Source organism: Pygoscelis adeliae, unplaced genomic scaffold (assembly GCF_000699105.1).
Source record: "Pygoscelis adeliae isolate BGI_AS28 unplaced genomic scaffold, ASM69910v1 Scaffold467, whole genome shotgun sequence".
NCBI lineage: Eukaryota > Metazoa > Chordata > Aves > Sphenisciformes > Spheniscidae > Pygoscelis > Pygoscelis adeliae.
Window position 1 is genome coordinate 308122 of NW_008825253.1, and position 10407 is coordinate 318528.

At 44.8% G+C, this 10407-nt stretch overlaps 1 protein-coding gene across 1 annotated transcript in view; it reads left to right on the forward strand.

The window, feature by feature from the left end:
* The first annotated feature begins 613 nt into the window (after nt 1-613).
* ZNF598 (zinc finger protein 598) overlaps nt 614-10407 on the forward strand; it is a 13514-nt gene continuing 3720 nt past the window's right edge. The window contains exons 1-8 of the mRNA XM_009329401.1: nt 614-631; nt 2043-2155; nt 3568-3697; nt 5981-6192; nt 6775-6992; nt 7734-7851; nt 8897-9078; nt 10368-10405. Coding sequence (XP_009327676.1) covers nt 629-631; nt 2043-2155; nt 3568-3697; nt 5981-6192; nt 6775-6992; nt 7734-7851; nt 8897-9078; nt 10368-10405 — 1014 coding nt within the window. The 5' untranslated portion in view covers nt 614-628. The remainder of the gene's footprint in view (nt 632-2042; nt 2156-3567; nt 3698-5980; nt 6193-6774; nt 6993-7733; nt 7852-8896; nt 9079-10367; nt 10406-10407) is intronic.

The following is a 10407-nucleotide window of genomic DNA, read 5'->3' on the forward strand; positions in this document are numbered from 1 at the left end:
GTGAAAGTAATTTTGTCTCTGATCATCCTCTGAGGAGCTGCTGCTCTGCTTCTCTCCTCTTAGGAAGAAGCGAGCTGTGATGTTGCTCTTCATCCTTAAGCCTGCTTGCCTCAGGGTCACCGGCGGACTGTGCAATCTCAAGAGCTTTTCAATTTTCTAGTAGTGCTATATTGTGTGGCCTGAACTTTGGTTCACTCGGCCGCCTTTCTCCCTCCTTTATTAACTGTTCAGAATGATCCTTTTATTATAATTGACTGAGAGGTCATTTTTAATGGCTGTGCTCTTTTTGTCCCCCCCCTTGTCTTTAAGTGACGCTATAATACGGTTCTGTCTGTTCACCCATCTGCCCCAAGGAAAGAAAAAAGATACCGGGGGGCAGAAATGGCATCAAAACTGCCCTTGAATGAAACGAACGTACACGTAGGACCTACAAGTGGGTTTCTTAAGCCGCATAGTGCACGTGGCATCAGAAGGGGCAAGTGCGACGCTACAAAATCTCCGCTAGCGTCGTGCAGAGCAGTGTAGACTGAACGGGCAAGTGCCACGGCAGAACGTCCAAAGGAAATGCGACTGTAAAGATGAGTGGCAGCACAGGACACGCCGGAGGAGAAAGCAGGATATACTTGTTATGGTAATACGTGCCTTCAGTGGTGCGTAATCGTTGCAGTGAAGTAGGGAAGGATTACTTGTTGACCTGTGAACTAACCCCGGCGTGTACTTGGACGGGGCCCGGAGGACCCGTCAGCGTGCTTGCTATACGTGTGTGCGAGATCGTTCTTGGAACCGCTGTAGGAAGCTGTGTTGGACTCCTGTGATAAAATCTACCTTTCAGCAATCCGTTCCTCGCTTCTGAAACCCACTTTGGGCTGAAATGACATTTCAATACAATTTCACCAAAATGATTTTTTTTTTTAAATAATTGGTGTTAGACGTAGTTGTCACTCATCCAACAAACTTAAACTTGTATTCTCTTTGGTTTAAGCTTGATGTTTCAGCAAGTTGCGTATATTTTTTGTTTTGGTTAACTTAAAAGTAGCCCCACTGTAAAGAAAGCTTTAAAAAAACCCCCACAAAACCAGACACAAAAGACTTTTTCCATGGTATTTCACCCCAACAAGGGTAGAGGAGTGATGTAACAAGACTAAACTACACGTGTATTATGTAATTGAATGCTTTTATTAAGATTGCAGGTATTTATAGATTTACAACGTTTACTGTAAGAACTGGAAGGCGCTTACTGTGTTTGTGTCTCAGCCTTTCTAAGCCGGTGAAGGTAATTCCAGCCGTTTCATAAACGTTGCTGCTACCCCAGCGCTTCCCAAACTGGGAACGTGTGCTGGAGCGGCGCAGGGGCCGGTGGCTTCTGAGGAAGGATGTAATATCGTAAACGGCTGCAGTGTGAGGCCCAAGCTGCTCGGAGGGCAGCGGGAGCAACTGTGAGCAAGCAGGTTCCCTTAGAAGGGGGGTGTGGTACAAATAATTCGGGAAGTGATGTCGCCTTTTGTTTCTAGCTCTCCTGGTAGTTAAGGAAAGAAGAAACGGTGGTTTCCCAGTCGGACTCTGAGTAAGGTCACTTTTCACTTACAGGGCGTAGGTTTCTGTGTGATCTCCTACCAGGAGATAGGAGGGAGCCGAGTGCAGGGCTCTTGACAGGCATTCGCTGCAGAGGGGGTTGAATTGCTTGAAGATACTTACTCTTAGCACAGCTGTGGTAGCGACGCATACCATAAAAGAGTTTCCTAATCTAGTTCAAAATCCAAAGACCAGGCTACCCCAATCCGCCTTCATCTAAGCTGCCTCGCTTGCTGGAGGTTGATAAGGAGCAGCCACAGTGGCTTTGCTGAGAGTTGTGGGAGCAGTAACCGGGGGTGGTTGGTGACGAGCAGCTGGGACTGACGCAAGGCTCTGCAGGTGGTGTCCAAGCTTCAGGCTACGGCGAGTTCCCTGACAAACAAAGCTTCTGCTGAGGAGTTTATCTGGAACCCCACGGACTGTGCAGCCTGCGTGTGCTCTCGCCGATTCTTGTGTTGTGTCGCCTGCAGGTTGTCTTCGGACGGAAGCTTACGTCTTTCTCAACGATAGCACTTAACCAGTTGCAGCACGAGAAGAAATACGACATTTATTTTACGGATGGAGATGTTTATGCACTGTACAGGTAAGCGCTGCATTCCTTCCTGTACCACATCCCTGAAGCAGCATATTCCTATCTGCGTTAGGTGGCAGGAAACGCGTCCTTTAGTACAACAGGGTGGTTTTGCTTTATGGGAATAGCGTGGCCGCCGTGCTGTGTACGTTAGTCACCGTGCGGCACAGGTGGCTGTGGTAGGACGAGAGGCTGGAGCGGCGCGGCTGGCGTGAACGCTCAGTACCGCGGTCGGCAAGGGGAGCAGCTAATCAAGGCTGGAGTGCTAGATTCACCGACGAGTAATACAGAAGCGTTGCTCTGTCAGTAAAAGTTGCTTTTTGCTTCTTTAGCAGCAGCAAACTTGCTGAAAGGCTTTTCGTTCCGTGCGTGGCTGCTGTGGAAATTGGTAGAGACTGAATTACTATTATTATTGTATTTATTGCTGTGCTGCATGAGGACTAATCGAAACCAATTGTACCAAACGTTGTATGAAAAGAAGAGCAACCTTGTCTGCCTACAAAGATCTTCACTCTAAATAGGAGAGAAAAAGGGTGAAGTAAAAAATGTGGCATCAGCGTCATGTTCTAAAAATATTTTTCATAACGTGCTTAATTGGGAGGCTTTTCAGATAATGACAAGCAGTTAAAAGGAAAGAAGAGTGAAAAAAGATGAAACCGTGCGGGCAACGGTACCTTTTTCTTGGAGAATTGTGCATTATATCCAGCCTGGTTTGGGCTAAGAACGTAGCTTTGCCGATACATTTACAGCTTTGTATGACTTCATATTTATGGAATTGGGCAATGGGTTTAGCGAGCAGAATCAGCTGGAAGCGTGTTCGGATTAGTTGTGCACCAGCTCTGGGAGTTGCTTTTGATGACACGATTTCTGGAGAGTTGCTGAGATTTCAGTTCCGTGGGCGGCGATCAAGTGCGAGGGAGTGGGGTCTCCCACTGAGACCAGGGCTCTGTCTTCAGCTCGTGTTGGGAATCACTGTGGGTTTTTCGTTTGGTTCCCCCCCCTCCTTTTCTATTACATTCTTTTCTCTCCCCCCACTGTATTCTTCAGGTTCTGACAGTACAAAATGTAATTAAATTGGATGTGAATGTTGCATATGTCAGCTGAATCTTCAATAAGCAAAGGGTTTGTTGCATGGGCGTGTTACAGTCCACTCAAAATGTTTATAGCAGCAGTGTATTACTTACACTGTGACTGTTCAGCTCTTCTCTTACAGTTGAAGCCTCTGTGTAATTTGGTTCTGTTCTGTTCCTGACAGATGACAAAGTATTCTTGGAATAAGCAGGACGCTAACCTCATTACAAATTGCTGGGGGAGCTATAAAAAAGCAGCCTTCTGCCACTGACGGAACATTTGGTTTTCGATAAAGTTATCGGGTTGCTGAGAGGGAATCAGATAATTTTTAGGAAATCTTTCTTGTCCCTTAGGAAGCTGCTGCAGCATGAATGCTCTTTGTGTCCGGATGCGAAGCCGTTCAATACCTTCGCAGATCTGGAACAGCACATGAGGAAGCAGCACGAACTCTTCTGTTGCAAACTCTGTGTGAAACACTTAAAGGTGAGCTAGTTCTATGTTTTAATGTGTGGGAAGGAGGGGTGCTTCCTTGTATGACCTGCAAGAGTACCTGGGGAGCTGGGAGGCAGGGGGTGGCTGAACAGCACCGATTTATTTTTTTAAGTTTCCTCCGTCTGCCTGCAGTGAGGCCAGTTGCTTTGTTTTAAGTCTTTCTTCTTCCGTAAACTGATGAGTGAAAAAGGCCTGAAGGTTCTCGGTGGATTATATTTAAAATTCAGTCCAACCACATTAATAACCTTCTGATGTTAGCTCCTCTGCCGCAACGTGTGTAAATACCAAACCCTTACTATCTTATAGGAAGTTAATCCTGAGTCGTAGGCAGACGTTGTTACAACCGTAACGGCAGAGATTTGATGTCTATTAAGACTTACACTCGTAAGGACTTTACGAGCTAAAACTGTAACTTAAGAAAATTATTTGTTGCCAGTTCAGAAAGCAGAATGCATCATGGAGTGATGGATTTATTTCTCGGATCAAAGCATTTGCAGTTGGATCATGTGTACAGGATGAGAATCCATCTTGCTGGTTTAATGAAATACAATTATATTTCATTATCTTGTTTATTTGTTCAGAGCAAATTTCCTGTATCTTGTTGACTTGATTGGAAAATGAAACTCGCTGTTGCCTGCAATTGCGGTCCGCTGTGTTTGATGTACGCGTGTAGAACGCGACCAAGGGCTCTTTTAAAATGTATTTTACAACCCGCTAAAGATAAAACAGTTACTGGAAAGCTGACTTGTCTGTGTCTGAAAAGGTCGTGTATTGAGCCTTAAAACTGCTCGCCCTACCATCACCATCATCATCCTTTTTTATTCTTTTTAATCCCACCCAAATTTCACTCGGAAGGGCTGGTGTTATGTCAGTCAGGCGATGCTTTTTCACAGTCTGAAAGTCAGGACTCCACCTTTCCGTGGAGCTAGAGTGGGGGTTGTATTTCCGAACTGCACATCAAACAAAATCGGCAGCTACTGTTAAATGAATCCTAGGACTGCTAACCTCTGTGTGTAATAGTTGTCAGCATTCCTTGTTGTTGTAGGAGGGAATTTAATGCACGAACACGTATTTTTAGGACTCATTACACGTGGTTTTGTACGTGTGTTTGTTTTCTCTGAAAACAGTTAAGCGTCAAACCGGAGAAATGCGTTTATCCTGCGGTGCAGGACAATGCGTTTATCCTGTGGTGCCACGGTTGGTTTATGCCAGCTGAACTGTAGTTTACTGCCGAAAGGGACAGGACCCAGAAGTGGTCAGGATGACCTGAATGAACGCCAATACGTTTGGGTTTGGGTTTTTTTCGGGGTTAGCTTTCGGTGAATTGATTTGACACTCTTTTCCTGTGGTCGTGCAATCACTGGAGCTAATTCAAGGGAAGTGGTGAGGGGAGGGCAAGACCGCTTCTTTCAGCTGCTGTGTCCTCTGAGCTCTGGTGAAGAGGTGTTTCCAGGGGCAGCTTAAGTAGCCAGTACTAAAGGAACTTGTTTGTCACTGTCTCTCCCAGGGAATTCACAAACAACAGTAGAACTTGTTGGCTTTTAATTTCAGAATATTGCAAAGATTTTTATTTAATGGAAAAAAGTTCCCTGTTACTAGTACCCACTGAAAGGAAGTTCTGGAGCTCGCAGAAGCTTCAGTCAGTCAGCGCTAGCTAAGCCAAACGAGCCTTTTCCCAGAACACGTTGACGCTCCTTGTCCAGGCGAGAAATAAAGGATATTCTGTTCTGAAGGATGTGTAGATCTTTTTGGCATCTTCGGAAGCCTTCCTACCAAAATAGCTCGCGTGTTAGTGGGGACAGAAGATTGGCTTATAGTACAAAGTTTGTTCACTGAACTGTATCCTTTGTACGTAGCTATCTTGGGGCAGTTGCTGTCTGAGGAAAGTAGAACAGCTCACTTCTGGTTTACGGGGGTTTTTTTTAGTTTGAGTATGCAAAATACTATGTTCGTAAATACATATTTAGGATTTTTTTTTCCCCACTGGAGATTATAATTTAAAGTTTGTTGCGTTCTGTAAATACACACCAGAAAAAAAAAAAAAAAAGAAAGGGAAAAGGTGAATTAGATCTGTTTCCAATGTTCAAACTGAGTGAAATGCAAGTTAGGTTTACTTTGGATCCGTCACTTGAATTTTGTTTCCTGTTCACTGAAAACTTTAGGTATCGGTTGTTCCACTCCTGCAAATGACCAAGTTGTGCACAACTCAGCTTATTGCATTTCGTTCGCTGTTCACAAGAAGTAATACACACATATATATATATATTTCTTCAGATTTTTACTTATGAACGGAAATGGTATTCTCGTAAGGACCTCGCCCGTCATCGAATCCATGGAGATCCAGATGACACCTCTCATCGTGGGCATCCCCTGTGTAAATTTTGTGACGAGCGTTATTTGGATAATGATGAGTTACTGAAACACCTAAGACGAGATCATTATTTTTGTCATTTCTGTGACTCTGATGGTGCTCAGGAATACTACAGGTTTGTGCAAGCAGTTTATTCTTCTTTCTGTAGCTTAAATTTTGAGGAAAAATTGCTTGGGTCTGCTTTGAATTTGGGGGAAACTAGTGCTTGAAGACAGAGGGCAAGAATGTGAGCAGGTTGGCTGCAGGCTCTTTTGTTCCTCAAACCGATAGCCAAAGTAATCACTTTCTGTCTGGTTCATGTTTTAAAGTTTTCTTCATTAATGTTAAATGTCAAAAGTTACATTTTGCAGCACGACAGCAGATGTCTGCAGCTGTCTAGTGTGTTAACTCTAATACTCCAAACTTCATGTGCAAAGCAGATAGAAGTAAATTTTCTTTTATGAAATACGTGCCTTACGTACAGCCGGCTGTGATGAGTATCAGCCGGTAGGTTTAGTTTAACATCTGGGATCACACGTTAAGGTCTGTGTCGACTGTACACAAGTGGTTTCAGCTGGAAAGCTTGCCTGGGGATAAAGAAAGAACCGACCGCCTAGGCTTGTCTTCGCTTCATCTTGTAAGAGTAACCACATACCATTAGTTACTATTGTACTTTCCCAACAAATCTGTTGCAGCTCAGCCTCTTTCCTCTTTCCAGTGATTATGAATACCTTCGTGAACACTTCCGCGAAAAGCACTTCCTTTGCGAAGAGGGACGGTGCAGCACAGAACAGTTTACCCATGCTTTCCGCACAGAAATTGATTATAAAGCGCACAAAACAGCCTGCCACAGCAAGAACCGGGCAGAGGCCAGGCAGAACCGGCAGATAGACCTTCAGTTTAACTATGCTCCTAGGCACCAGAGGAGGAATGAGGGTGAGTGTGGTCGGGGGGTGAGGTGAACAGAAACGTATTCGTTCTTACTGCTTTGAGGGTTTTCAAGAACATCTGGTGAACGTTTCCTAGCCAGGAAGAAATTCTTTACAAAGAGGGTGGGCAAGCCCTGGACCAGGACCTTGAGAGGTTGTAGAGTGTGTCCTTGAGGATAACCAGAACTTGACCGGACAGGGCCCTGGGCAACCTCATGTAGTTTCAGAGTTGGCCTTGCTTTGAGTGAGGGGGTGGAGCAGATGACACCCGGAGGTCCCTTCCTACCTAAAGTCTTTTACCATTTTTTCCCCTATGTGTGCATTTAATGATGATAACATAATTTTAGGAAAACTGCTGACTTCCTTCTCCAATTTGTAATTATGTGAATGCCCTATATTGCAGTTAATACAAAGTAGTGGTGAGCATGGAGCATGAGACCGGAGTAGCGTATCCACTTAGGAGTGCGTACATACGGACTTTCTTCTGTGTGGAACTGTATGTGGAGAGATCTCCGCATAAAACCAAAATTACTCAAAACTCACATCACAGGTTACAATACATGGAATCCAGATACTGCAAAACGGATCTTAGTGTAGCAATCCTGAAGGCTGTATAGACGACTTAATCATCAGAAATAAATCAAGATAGATCTGTTTGTGCTAGGATATTTTCGCTTTTTTCAGGCACAGTGTGATGCCCAAATTAGAGAAATAACTTTGAGAGTGATCAACCATCCCTCCTGTTTAGGTGTTATAGGTGGAGAGGACTACGAAGAAGTTGACAGGTATAACAGGCAAGGGAGGTCAGGCAGATTGGGCGGCCGAGGAAGTCAGCAAAACAGAAGAGGCAGCTGGAGATACAAGAGGTGAGTAGCACAACGTTTTGTGGGTTTTTATTGCTGCTTAGTGTTGGTTTTTTTACTTAGCAATTAACAATGTTTTGGTGGACCAGTAGGAAGGAAGTGGGTGCAAAATTTGGAAGCCTCCGTGGTGAATCTTTGAGAGTAGAACTAGCTTTCAGTCTAAGCCTGTGTGCTGACTACATGCTTGGTCAAAGTGAAGTTATTTTGTGTGAAGCTTCAGCTCTCTGGAGTTGACGCAGGAAGCAAACTATGTAATCTTCAACTTGCTGGTTAAATACTCAGAATCCTACATTAATTTCAGCAACTGTTTTTATGCTAACTTTTCTAAATGGGATTTTCTGAAGTAAGTGACAAGTGTTTGCAGGTCTAATGGACTTTTTGGTCTGGGTCATCATGAAGTTCCTATTCTAAGGACCATGCTTTTCATTGAACTAACAGATCTCTCTGTGGCCAGACTGAGTGCTTTGGAAAAAGAAGAGGGTTAAGTATTGAAATGAAATTTTGCATTTATATGTCTCCTCATCCACACAAGACCTGAGCGCTTTATACATACTGCACATCTATTTTTCTTCTTTTTCTCGCTGGACAGTCAGCTGGTTCATTACTGGGGGAAAAAGTCCATCTCTAAACACTTATATGTTGGTGTCGCATGTGGATCGTGCATGTGTTGAGAGTTCATGACAAACCATGTTTCAAAGAATTACCGTGGCCTACAAGTATGACTCCATACGTTTGAAAACAAATGGGAGAGACAGGTGTCCCCATGCATCCTTGGTACTGTCTCTCCCAGTTCACCCCGGTTTCTTCTGGCCTGGATTGTTACTACCACATGTAGAACTTGCAAATCCAGGGGGTGAATGTTGCCTGTCTCACCAGCCGGCGCCAGGGCGTTTTGGAGTAGCGGGTTTGTTTTAGCCTTCTCAGCAGGTGGCAGCACAAGATCAGGGACAGTCATCGGACCCGACACCAGAGAGGTGAGAGCTGGAGTGAGACAAAGATGCGTGGTAATCCTTACCGTTTGACCGAGAAAATCTGCCCTGTCCTGTAGGGAAGAAGAAGATAGAGACGTTGCAGCAGCAGTCAGGGCATCTGTAGCAGCTAAACGGCAAGAAGAGAAAAAACGCGTAGAAGACAAAGATGACAGCAGCAGTAGAGGTAAAAAGGAGGACTTGAGGGATTCTGAAGTGCTCAGCTCCAAACGTGTGCCAAAGTCTTCAAATGACGCTACAGGTTAGTGTTGAACATGTTCTGCAGCTGCAGGGAGGCGTGATGGGTCTGGAGATCAGCCTGGCAGAAGTGGGGATCGCCATGTCTTGTTCTCAAAAGCTGGTGGACGCGGATAGAGCTATGCAGAATCGTAATCGAGCAACACAGATTTGCAGTGAAATGTGTCCGAGTGGGCTGGGATTCCTGCAGCAGGATATACTTGAAATGGAGCTGGGTAGAAGTATCAAATGCAGTTAACGTACGGCAGTATGTGTCATGTTCCATCCAAATCAATATAATCTAAGAATGTGCCATTTCCTACTCTAGCATGCAAGAATTGATGTATTGTGATGCTTGAGCTGAGTTTCCCCTTTTTTGAGAACAAGTTATTCCCAGTAAAAGTTTATAACCGGTGAAAGCAAACCTTTAACTGTTTCACCCAGGTCCAGTTTGGGGCAAATAAATATGCTGCAGTGGTGTGTTGATATTGCTGTTGCTCCAAATCCATTTTCCACTGTTTTATTGCTCCTACAATAGGATTCCCACTTAAGGATTATATGCTTTCGTTATGAACCGAGAGCTGCTGAGAGCTCTGCTTGGTTAATGGGTACAGCTCGGTTGGGGATGACAGGCAAGGTTATCTCCCCCAGCTGCCTGCCCAGCTTTTGCTGCACGCGTGTCAAAGCTGTTAGCAATCTGTCCCTGAATTGCTGCAGTCCGCAGCACTGGATTTGGATTTTAAGGCAAATCTAAATTGGGAATGAGTTATGTTTCAGTGTAAAATGACTGCCCGGGAGCTAATTGCTGAGCAGCTTGGGCATCTGTGCGGCAGAGGTGTGACGGACAGCTCAGAGGAGCAGCTTTCCAAGAGGAGCAGCTTTCCAAGGGAAGCATCAGCGTACCTCAGTCGCAGCACTGAGGCTCTGACGAGCATCCTGACCCCGTGCAGGCAGCTGAGCGCTAACCTCTGGCAGAAGCGTGGAGCAGGCAGCCGGGGGCATTGGCATCGCGGTCTCTAGAGGGTTCCCTCACAAAGTACTTACCAACCAGTGTTTTGCTCATGTTAAGTATCATGAATTTCCCGCATGCTGCAGCCAGCGCACGATGACATAATGGTGAATGCAGTTAATTGAAGGAAATAGTGATGCATGGATTTAAATTGTCCTTTAGGAATGTCACAGTTAATGACATCATCAGCTGCTGAAAATAGGACTTGTTAATGCTACTGTCATGTTCATTGATAGCTTCCACTCTGAAATGAATGGATTTTAGTTGAAAACATTTCTTTGCTCTTTTTGTCAATACTCCAAAAGAAGCAGCTGCTAACGGTGCTTTAAGCCAAGATGACTTTCC